The sequence below is a fragment of the Arachis ipaensis genome, chromosome B03, assembly GCF_000816755.2.
Source record: "Arachis ipaensis cultivar K30076 chromosome B03, Araip1.1, whole genome shotgun sequence".
Lineage (NCBI taxonomy): Eukaryota > Viridiplantae > Streptophyta > Magnoliopsida > Fabales > Fabaceae > Arachis > Arachis ipaensis.
Window position 1 is genome coordinate 347,814 of NC_029787.2, and position 11,267 is coordinate 359,080.

The window sequence follows — 11,267 nt, forward strand, 5'->3', positions numbered from 1 at the left end:
ATGTCATGAATTGATCATTTATACAATAGGAATAAGGAAGCATTCATTTTAGTTTTTTTTTTTTTAATTTATGAAATTTTAATTTCAATTCTGTACATTTCTCAGTTCTAAACATCAAATGAGATGTTCAGGAAATCAATAAAAGCTGAGTTTCTAACTTAATTATCAGAATTTGTTTTTATTTCCTGTACAACATAGTTGTAAGTAGCAAGAAATGAAATAATTCATCTAATATAGTGAAAATTTGTTTAGAGTTTCCATGGCTTTGATTGAAACCATCATTTCATTGCTATCAACAATAATTTTGATCCCAAGTTTAAGAATCCATGGAATCAGGATGTAATCAATTTCTCTGATGGATTTCCAGCAATAAAATGTATGTCAAAACTTTCAAATCCCTTTGTTTGATGTTAATAGTTGCCACTATTTTGAAGAAGTAATAACATGGTTCTGCATTAGTTTGGCAGATTCATGAGCAAAATAATTTTGTCTAAGCTTGACATATGGGAGTGCAAGAACTGATAAGGCATGTGCAGGCTTTGAGAAAGAAAGTACTTCATACCACACTTCATTCTTCTCGTCGATCTCCACCGAGAATCGCTCTTCGCCTGCCTGTAGTTGCCACAAATTTATCGGTTGAAACGTGTTATATATATATAACTATTCATGCATTTCTATTTAACAATTTAAACTTTTAGAATAAGTCGTTAATAATAAGATAACAAAACTTATACGATCAAAAAGTCTAGAATTCAATTCTTATTACCTTCGTTCTTCTAAATAAAGAAAGAATTTAAGCATAAGACAAAATAGTCATATAGACGAGTTAAATATATATCCATATAAAGTGGTATAATGACGATTTTGATGAGAAAAAGCATAAATAAGGTAACCATATTGTGAAAAACGAATAATGATGAGTACAAGAAAGCTCTCTTGACCTATTGAATTAATGATTCAGATATCAAATAATTCACAGACATTTCTATTAAGTAATTACTTGTTCTAAAGCTATTAAGCATAATTAAGTAGAGAATTTAATTATCTTGTTACACCAAACAGATGCATAAATAAATCTACTGATATGAGGAAAATAGAAAAAGCACTAACCAGTAAGTGACCATGAAGAGTTCCACTTCCAAAACCAAAGGATGCTACACCTTTTCTCTTTCTACTTTCATTAACATACACAACCTGAAGAGGCATCATCAACCATGGCAGCAACTCCTTCACACAAACACAAAACTTCTCTCCTTCTTTAATTGCTGTCTTTGGATCAACGAATGCCCAATCCAACCCCAAATGACTACAATCAATTTTACCCCACATTAAGAAAAATCACTATGTACATTCATTCATACACCACAAAATGAAGAAAACATGATGATCGATGATCGATGATCGAGCTAGAGCATATATCATGGTTTTAAAGATAACCACTCAGATGAAGTTATCTTTCGTGTGAATACAATAGGCGAGAACTGTTAGATGATTTAACATGTTTGACTAAATTGCCATCAAACGGTTCTCAACTATCATCTTCACATAAAAGCAACTTCATGTGAGTAGTCACCAATTTAAAACCATGGCGCGCACACGCACATACACATGTAAAAATACCTCCAACTTTTGAGGGCAGCCTTGCTCTTCTCAAAAGTCTCAACACCAGAACCTAACAGAACTCGTTTGTTGTTAAGTAAAAACCCATCTTTGGACAACCCTTCATCTTGTTCAAGGGAAGACAATGATTTACCAGTAGCCCCTTTATATTTAACATCATAGTTGAAAGTACCTGACCTGTTAAGAATGTGGTACTTGTAAATACACACACACAACACCTACATAGATATAATCAGTGAAAAAATGGACCTGAAAATGGGTTAAAAGTTAAACGTTCTCCTTTAAGAGAGATTATTTACTTTTTGATGCAAGCCTTTTGGTCTTGTGGAGATGGTCGACCCCAGCTCAAGAACACCATTTTCTGTTAGGCAATTTAACAAACATGTCATATGCGTGTAGAGTATGAAGCAAAGTAACACTAGAAAAAACAAAAAAAAAATTATAAAATTAAACATAATATAAAGTATATTTAATGGCAAATGATAAATACTAACTTATGCTAACAATATATATAGTCCCCGAGAGATTTGAGATATCTAAGGAATTGTGTCTGAGTCAAATATCGATAGTGATAAGTATATATTACTAGTAGTATAGCCCGGGCTAAAGCACGACAATGATATGAGTGGGCAAGTGGCTCTATTATTATAGGATACATGAAGTCTATGTGAGTGGAAGTTCATTTGTTAAACCCTACTTTCGTTTTTCAAATTCAAAAACGTGTACTATTGTAGTCCTTTGTTTATTGTCCGTCACGTTGTTAGTGACGTGGCTCAAATCTTGCTATCCAAAACATATTAAAACGACATCATACGCACTTTAGAGTTAAAAAATGTATTAAAAGACGTCGTTTTAAGATTTGAACAATACTAAAACGTTATATCCCTCCTTTTAAATAATACTAATTGTTCAAACTCTCAAACGAAACCGTTTAGTACATTTTTTAGCTCCAAAGTGCGTCGTTTTAATATGTCCAGTATAAAAAGGCTTGAGACACGTCACTAATAGCATTGGGTTCGGACGACGGAAAATATACAAGAGACTATATTGGTGTATTTTTTTTTAATCTAGGAAACCAAATGATAACAATTAAAAAGTCAAGGACTAAATCTAGGGATGTCAATGGGGAAGGGCGGGGTGGAAGATGCCTCCCTGCTCCCCATCCCCGCCCCGTTCTCCGCCATGGGGAAATAATTGTCCCCATCCCCGTTCCCTGCGTTCCCCGCATTCCCCACGGGCCCCATTCCCCATCTCCCTACATTCATATGGAAATTATAATAAAAAATATAAAAAAAACCAAAAAATAAACTACAAAATATTATTACAAACACACAAAAATATCTTATCCAATATTATAAGTCCAGAAATATAATATAGCAAATCATAGTCCATAAAATAAAATCTTGAATAATAGAGTTAGGGTTTTTCAATGAGTGAAATTACTAAAAGAACCCCTATATTAAAAATAAAGTAAGAGTTATTAAGTAAGTTAAAAAATTCGGAGAATTATCGATGATGGGATGGGGATCCCCGCTCGGGTCCCGCGCCTGTCTCGGGAGAATTTCGCTCCCTATTCCCATCCTCACGGGAAAAATTCTCCACTATTGGGGCCCATTCGTGGTGGTCCCCGCGGGAATCCCCACTTCTTGAAAAATTTTGACACCCCTAACTAAATCAGTACAATTTATCAGTTTTAGAGACAAAAGTGAGGTTTAACAAACAGCAGTGGACATCCGACATGTGCAACTACTTGGGATGTAAGGAGGCCAGTCTTCCAATAAGATATCTTGGCATCTCATTAGGAGCAAACCCAAGACTGGTCAGGACTTGAAAACCGATTATTGACAAGGTTGAGGAGAAGCTCAGCTTGTGGAAGGCAAAAGTACTCAACAAGGCGGGAAAGCTTGTCCTTATTAAATCTGTGTTAAACAGCTTGCCGGTGTACTACTTGAGTCTGTATAAGATGCCAAAGGCAGTGGCTGACAAGTTGATATCGTTGTAGAGGAGATTCCTGTGGAGCAAGGAGGAAGGGAGGCATGGCTTGGCGCTAGTCAAGTGGGAGTTAGTTCAAGCCCCTAAAAAGGTGGGTGTGTTGGGGTTGGTGATGCAGTCATTAGAAACACTACACTTCTGTTCAAGTGGTGGTGGTGGCGGTTCTTAAAAGAGGAGTGCCCATTATGGAAGAAGGTCGTCTGCTTTTGCTATGACTTGAACCCAAATGTGATGTTATCAGCTCAGACGTTACCTACTAGAGGGGGCCCATGGAAGGATATCTGTCAGCTGCAGGTTAGGGATAGTGATGTGAGAGATAAGATGATAGCGGGGTTATCTATGGAAGTGGGTGACGGAAGGATGACTCGTTTCTGGGAGGATGTCTGGCTACAAAGTGGTGCCCTAAAGACGAATTTTTCGAGGCTTTTCTCTATTTCAACCAGAAAGGATCTGTCATAGGGGATTGCGGGTTTTGGGATGGGTTAGAGTGGATCTGAAACTTCCAGTAAAGACGAGAGTTGTACCAATGGGAGTTGGGATTAGTGGATCAGTTACATGAAACTTTAAGGCCTATTGAGCTAGCACATGATAAGCAAGACAGAGTTGTTTGGAAGTTTGACAAGAAAGGTATTTTTTCGACTAACAATTTTGTGCAGGTAATGCAGTCAGAGACCCTTCCGGAGAAAGTTACTAGCTATAGTTTCACCAGAACCATTTGGAAAGGTTTGGTTCCACCACGGGTGAAGTTAGTTATTTGGTTTACGGTGATAGGGAGAGTTAATATCAAAGAAAGATTGCATAGACTGAAGATTGTTTAACATGGTGATAACATATGCGTGTTGTGTAAAAAAGACGTTGAATTTATACATCACTTGTTTTTGGGCTGTGAGTTTACTTGGCAGGTGTGGTGCCGATGGCTATCTATCTGACTTTGGGAGTTTGTGGTCTATTCCGAGCTCACTAATGGAACACTTCGAGAGCTAGACAGGTGTTGCTCACAAGAAAGGAGACCGTAACAAGTGGCTCATATGTTTTTTCTCCGTTATTTGGAATATTTGGCTAGAGAGGAACAGGCGAATTTTTAACAACACGGAAGGAGGTGCTGAGGAGGTGTTTCGTAAATCTGTAATCTATTATAGAGAATGGTATAATTTAGATCCCTTTTGTTGTTGATGACAATGCCGGAGATAACACTAGGGACAATTTTCTGGTCTTATTTTTATAGGTTCCTTGTTTGTTAGATTTTCTCGCTCCACTTTTTCTGTTGAGCTCCGTTGTTCAAAAAAAAAAAGCATATATGTAATTTATTCATAACATATAACAACCATATATATACATGAATGCAAATAACCATGGTTCTGAAAATCGAATCGGATTAATCTGTCAGATCAATCCAACTGCAAACCGGTATTTATAACGGTTTGGTTCATAGGCAAAAACCGCTCAGATGTGAACCGGAAACAAAATGCCTAATTGGATGGGAATCGGATGGTTGAATCTGAACCAGAACCGACCGGTTCAAACTAAACGAAGAGTTCAAAAAAAAAAAGTAAAGAAAAAGAAAGAAAGCCCTCGCTCAGCTTCGTGTCGAGGTAGCCGTCGTCTTCGTCGAGCAGCTTCGTCTCACCGCCGCCGTCTTCGTCTGCTCTCTGCTCGCCATCGTCCTCGTCTGCCCTTTGATCGCCGTCTTTCTCGTTTGCCCTCTGCTCGCCGAAGGTCAGCTCAGTGACACTGATCTTCCTTTTTTTTAATTATGTTGATGCTTTGTTCGAAAAACAGTAGCCTCAATCCTCTGATTCCTCTCCTCAAAGTCTCAAATCTGAAATCTCAAAGTGTTTGATTCCTCTCCGCCATGCGCAACAGATCCACAGTGAGTGAGGTCGCGTTTTGCTCGATTGCATTCCTTAGATCTAAACTCTCAATGTGGAGTTCTATTACTTCTTCTACTGCATCTCTGATTTTTGAATTTTGGCATGAAATCTTTTAGTTGTTGCAGTTGGTTCTGTTGTTGCCGAATTTGTGTTGCTGTTTCATTGTAATTACTAATTTGCAATCATATAATTTTTGTTGTTGCTGATTTTGGATCTGAAATTGTGGTTGATGATTGCTGAATTGTTGCTTGATTCTGGCAAAATTGAACGCATATCTGGTTGTTAGCGATGATTGAACCATCTTAGAGTTTTCCTTTCCTTTCCATAACTTGAATCATTGAATGGTTAGCTATGCTCCTGTGCTGTTCTGAACTGTGTATTCTTAGTGTTGATTGAATAATTGAATGATTAGTTCACTGCTGTGCTTTTTTTCTGGGTTAATTTTTGGAAAAAAATTATTAATCTTCGTTAAAATTGTGCTGAAATCTTGCTAAAATTGTGATAAGCTGAAAACCTTGTTGATCTTTATTGAAATTATAATGAAAATTTTGTTAAAAGTTTGTCAGAACTTCTATTTGTTCATTATAATCGGTCTATTGTTAGAGAAGAAATAAATTTTGTCATCTTTGTTTTTAATAAAGAAATAGATGAATTGAACGCGAAGAACAACTGCACGCGAAGAAACTTCCAGAACCTTCGAGATTTCATTGTTCATGGACTCGCTGCCTGCACCCTCTCACCTCTCTCCCTCCGCACTCTCCTTCCTCGACGGCAAGTTCCACACCAAAGATGCCCTCTCGGAAGCTTCGACACTCGTTGCCGAGCTACAGACTCAGTGCTCCGAGTTGGATCGGTCTCTGAATGAGTCCACTCGCCGACTCGGAGCGGGTCTCTCAGCTTACACTTCGCTCTCGGGCGACGTCAACGGCCGCCTCAGTGCCCTTGCCTCCACTTGCTCTTCCAACGCCGTGCCAGGTTCGGTCCATTGATCTTTCTCTTTTATTTGGGTTTAACTGTAGGGTTTTTGTGGTGTTTTGAATTTTGCGAAATTGAATTGGTTTGTTGTTGGGTGGAGATGGAGGAAGCAGCGAAGAGGGTGATGGCAAGGGTTTCAGAGAGGAACTTGCGGCTTTGGCGAAGGAAGTTGCCAGGTTGGAGAATGTTCGTGTTTATGCAGGTTGGTTATCAGTATTATTTTTTGGTTTTCAATTATCACTGTCAGAAGAGCATGAATTGGATGGAATACTTGTGTTGTGGTCACTTTTGTGAAATGGATTTGTGGTTCTCAAATATATGTTGGTCTGCTTAGGCTGACTTCTTAGATATCATACTGGTCATACTTGTTGAATAATGCTACTTATTTCAGTATACGGCTAGTGCAACTTTTCTTTGGTATATTAATACTCTGACACTGCTTCTTACAGAAACAGCGCTGAAACTTGATACTTTGATTGGTGATACTGAAGATGCTGTATCACATACCATGAACAAACACCTGAGGAAGCCTTCTAGTCAGAATTCAGAAGTGAGAAATCTTTCTTATCATGGATCCCAATATCCATTGGGAACTATTGCATCATTACATTGTTATGTCTGCTAAATGTTGCAGGAAATGCGTCTGGTTGCTATAAACACGCTAAAAACAACAGAAGGACTATTGACCTCAATTACAAAGACACAGCCTCAGTGGAAGCGTCTTCTATCAGCAGCTGATCATAGAGTAGATCGAGCTCTGGCTATCTTAAGACCCCAGGCAATTGCTGATCATCGAGCACTTCTTGCTTCCCTTGGATGGCCCCCACCTCTTTCTTCTTTGGCTTCTGCAAATCAAGGACTGAATCCTCTACTGCATATGCAAGCAGATGTTAGACTCAAGTACTCTAGAAATTTTCTTGCTTTGTGCAACCTACAAGAGTTGCAAAGGCAAAGAAAATGTAGGCAGCTTGAGGGCCATGATAGGGAGGTTGCTCTGCGACAACCACTTTGGGTAATTGAAGAGCTTGCGAATCCCTTGTCATTGGCTTCCCAGCGACATTTCTCAAAATGGATTGATAAACCAGAATTTATATTTACGCTTGTATATAAGATCACAAGCGATTATGTTGATTCAATGGATGAAATGTTGCAGCCTTTGATTGATGAAGCAAAAGTAGTTGGCTATAGTTGCAGAGAAGAATGGATTTCAGCAATGGTTACTTCCTTATCAACATACTTGGCAAAAGAAATTTTCCCTAGTTATATTAGTCAACTAGAAGAGGAGAGTGTTACAGGTATTCAATCATCTGCTAGAATATCATGGCTGCATCTGATTGACCTGATGATAGCTTTTGATAAAAGGATCAAGTCTTTGGTAGAGCGTTCTGGAATTTTGCTATTTTTTTATGACAGTGGTATGTTGCAGAGGATTTCTTCACTATCTGTATTTTGTGATAGACCAGACTGGCTTGATCTATGGGCAGAAATAGAGCTAGGTGATGCCCTTGATAAGCTTAAACCTGACATTGAAGATGAGAATAATTGGAGAAAGAAAGCTGAAGCTGCAGTTCTCTCATCATGTATTGATGATCTCAAGTCTCCCCTAATTTCCAGTGCATTTCTTCGCCATCTATCAGCTGTTATTGAACGATGTAGATCATTACCAAGTGTTACTTTGAGGTCCAAATTTCTCAGATTAGCAGGTGTGCCTATTATAAGAAAATTTTTTGATTCCATACTTGTCCGTTGCCAAGAAGCTGAGGGACTAACTGCCTTAACTGATGATGATGCTGTAATTAAAGTAGCAGTTTCCAACAATGCTGCCCATTACTTTGAATCTGCATTAAGGGAATGGTCTGAGGATGTCTTTTTACTTGAGATGGATCTGGATGATAAAGCAGAGTTGCCAAGTAATGCAGATAGAAATGGCGAAGTTTTGTCAGAGAGTTCTGGTAGGGTTATATTGGATGACGAGATCAAGAAGTTGGAAGATTTTAGAACAGAATGGGTTGAAAGGATATCTGTAGTTATTTTGAGAGGTTTTGATGCTCGATCTCGAGATTACATTAAGAACAAGAGGCAATGGCAAAAGGTTGAAGAAGGGTGGACTGTGTCGAAGACACTGATAGATGCCCTAGATTATTTGCAAAGCAAAATATCAGTTGTAGAAGAAGCTTTGAATAGTAGGGATTTTGTTGGGGTATGGAGAAGTTTGGCAGCTGGAATTGATCAATTGATTTTTAATGGTATTCTTATAAGTAGTGTAAAATTTCATAATGGTGGTGTCGAAAGATTCAACAGCGATATAGGTGTTTTATTTGGGGTATTTGGGGCTTGGTGTTTGAGACCAGAAGGTTTTTTCCCAAAATCAAGTGAAGGTCTTAAGTTGTTGAAGTTGAATGAAACCCGAGTGCAAGAATGTCTTGCTGGGGGGAAGAGATGGTTGAAGGAAAATGGGATCAGGCATCTGACTGTAACCGAAGCAGAAAAGGTTGTGAAGAATAGGGTGTTCTCAAATTGAAGCTTTTTTGCTTTGCTTTATGATGTTTTTAAAATTTTGAAAAAAAATTCTCATATTTTTAAATTGACATTGAAAGAAAATTGATTCAGTAAATTAGGTCATATAACAACTAAAACAAAATAAAACTCATACGATAAACGAAGTCTTATTTAAAAAATATCATGCAATCACTAAATTACTTGTCTATTATAAAATCAATCAATTAAAAATTTTTTTCAATCAATTGGTTGTTGTTTATATAAAAAGAATAGATTCTGTCGATATATAATCAATTGTTTTTTTGGGCTAATCAATTGGATAGGTAATAAAATTGATCGACTTTTAAAAAAATTGATTTTTGTTCATAAAACAATTGATTGTTGTAAAAAAAAAAAAATTCATTCACTTAATCAATCGATTACTTGAATAAAAAAAGCAATTGTGTTTTCTGCAACTTGCAAAAAGAAAAAGAATTTTCATTTTCTAACCAATCGATTAATTGAATGAAAAAATTGATTGCATTTTTGCACGGTGTAAAAGGAAAAGGACTTCTATTTACTAACTAATCCATTACTCTAATGGAAAAATCAATTGTTATCATGATTGATAAACGATGATCATTGGCTACAAGAAATTGATAATTATAGTAGAAGGAAATATATAAACGATTATAATTATAGAATTTGATAATTGAAAAAGAGATTGATGATAGATTATAAAATTATTAATCTTAAGATTGAAAAAGATAATATTAGGATTTCAAAATCAAAATAAAATTGAGAAGGAGATTGTATGTAGAATCTCGAAGAACATTTTTTTAGTTTACAGGTTAAGGACTAATATCTGAACTTCATTTAAAAATCTGCCGCTGGGCAATGAGTTGCTGCATGCACAAAACGGGGTTTTAGACGAGTGAACTGACCACTCGACCAACCCAACTTGGTTAATTTCAAAGAACATTAAATTGTTAATGATAGAGTTGTGAAAATAAGATAGATGATGAATAATAAAATAATAATTTATAAAATAAAGAATTGAAAAAAATAAAAAATATATTTGTTACTCAAATTATTTAATAGCCAAACGTTTTAGGACTATGAAAACGAATGCAGGTGCCTAACTCTCATGTGTATTGTCAAGATACCAAGATCACTGACTCTTGTAAGTGTCTTTTTTTTTGTTAGGAAAAGTAGAGAGAGACTGAGAGACAATGAGAATATTAAACAATGTGAATAATAGATATGTCAAACGTTGAATTCAATAGGTATGTATGCAGAAGATTATGTTGATTATTCTTAATTGGATGACTATTCCTTTTTATTCAATTTACTCATGAATAGTTAACAATGACATGATGTTCAATTCACTAGGTGTGCGGATGGTTATCCTAATGTTAGGGTCTAGAAGGTAATTTGGAGGTGGAGTATTTTTTTACTTTATTAGGTCAATTTTAGAACCTATTATTCACATTGTTTACAAAAGATTATCTACCTAGCAAAACCGTTTTTGTTAATAAAATTAATGTTTCCTTCTAAAAAAATTAATGCGAAAGAATTATACATGCATAAAATGTGCAAAATGATGTTCACAGCATAGTTACCCATAAGATACTATGTTCAAACTTCAAACAGTGAATACACACAATAATAAATAATTAAACGGTTTTGTTAGGTAACTAACTAGGTAACTAACCAACTCCCCAACTTAACAGTCCAACAACACACACCATGACGCGCAAATATATAAAACAGATAAGGCACTTCATGTGAGTAATCACCCAATTTAAAACCATGGCGCGCACGCGCACATACACATGTAAAAATACCTCCAACTTTTGAGGGCAGCCTTGCTCTTCTCAAAAGTCTCAACACCAGAACCTAACAGAACTCGTTTGTTGTTAAGTAAAACCCCATCGTTGGACAACCCTTCATCTTGTTCAAGGGAAGACAATGATTTAGCAGTAGTCCCTTTATATTTAACATCATAGTTGAAAGTACCTGACCTGTTAAGAATGTGGTACTTGTAAATATACACGCACAACACATATATAGATATAATCAGTGAAAAAATGGACCTGAAAATGGGTTAAAAGTTAAACGTTCTCCTTCAAGAACACCATTTTCTGTTAGGCAATTTAACAAACATGTCATAGGCGTGTAGAGCATGAAGCAAAGTAACACTAGAAAAAACAAAAAGAAAAGTATAAAATTAAACATAATATAAAATATATTTCATGGCAAATGATGAATAGTAACTTATGCTCACAATATATTTAATGATTATATATATAAAATATATATAGTCACTGA

At 36.3% G+C, this 11,267-nt stretch overlaps 2 protein-coding genes and 1 long non-coding RNA gene across 13 annotated transcripts in view; 1 reads left to right on the forward strand and 2 right to left on the reverse strand.

The window, feature by feature from the left end:
• Window positions 1-2,305, reverse strand: part of LOC107629476 (UPF0548 protein At2g17695-like) — a 5,317-nt gene extending 3,012 nt beyond the window's left edge. For 2 of the 8 annotated variants that reach the window (XM_021117646.1, XM_021117651.1), the window contains exons 1-3: window positions 1,920-2,027; window positions 1,621-1,838; window positions 1,111-1,306 (exon numbers count right to left, since the gene is read on the reverse strand). In XM_021117646.1, the coding sequence (XP_020973305.1) occupies window positions 1,111-1,306; window positions 1,621-1,838; window positions 1,920-2,009 (504 nt within the window). In that variant the 5' untranslated portion in view covers window positions 2,010-2,027. Of the gene's footprint in view, window positions 1-286; window positions 613-1,110; window positions 1,307-1,620; window positions 1,839-1,919; window positions 2,039-2,114 lie in introns of those variants that run through there. The other 6 variants (XM_016332279.2, XM_021117649.1, XM_021117648.1 and 3 more) reach the window with 6 other exon arrangements.
• Window positions 5,105-9,072, forward strand: LOC107629472 (RINT1-like protein MAG2). Of its 4 annotated transcripts, none has more exons than XM_016332274.2 (5): window positions 5,105-5,491; window positions 6,125-6,458; window positions 6,559-6,660; window positions 6,908-7,008; window positions 7,093-9,072. In XM_016332274.2, the coding sequence occupies exons 2-5, from the start codon at window positions 6,197-6,199 to the stop codon at window positions 8,977-8,979; spliced, it is 2,352 nt and encodes a 783-aa protein (XP_016187760.1). In that variant the 5' UTR covers window positions 5,105-5,491; window positions 6,125-6,196; the 3' UTR covers window positions 8,980-9,072. The 4 variants fall into 4 exon arrangements, with proteins under 4 accessions (XP_016187760.1, XP_016187761.1, XP_016187759.1 ...); XM_016332275.2 differs by having other exon boundaries at window positions 6,131-6,458; XM_016332273.2 differs by having other exon boundaries at window positions 5,106-5,328.
• Window positions 10,555-11,267, reverse strand: part of LOC110269864 — a 1,429-nt gene continuing 716 nt past the window's right edge. The window contains exon 2 of the long non-coding RNA XR_002358620.1: window positions 10,555-10,960. This is a non-coding gene — a long non-coding RNA (uncharacterized LOC110269864). The remainder of the gene's footprint in view (window positions 10,961-11,267) is intronic.

What these genes read in the sequence shown, in the direction of transcription:
- LOC107629472 (XM_016332274.2), top strand. Translation starts at nt 6,197, where the DNA reads ATGGACTCGCTGCCTGCACCCTCTCACCTCTCTCCCTCCGCACTCTCC. An exon ending in CTCTTCCAACGCCGTGCCAG is followed by an intron (nt 6,459 to 6,558) that starts GTTCGGTCCATT and finishes TGTTGGGTGGAG; the next exon opens with ATGGAGGAAGCAGCGAAGAG. An exon ending in GAATGTTCGTGTTTATGCAG is followed by an intron (nt 6,661 to 6,907) that starts GTTGGTTATCAG and finishes TGCTTCTTACAG; the next exon opens with AAACAGCGCTGAAACTTGAT.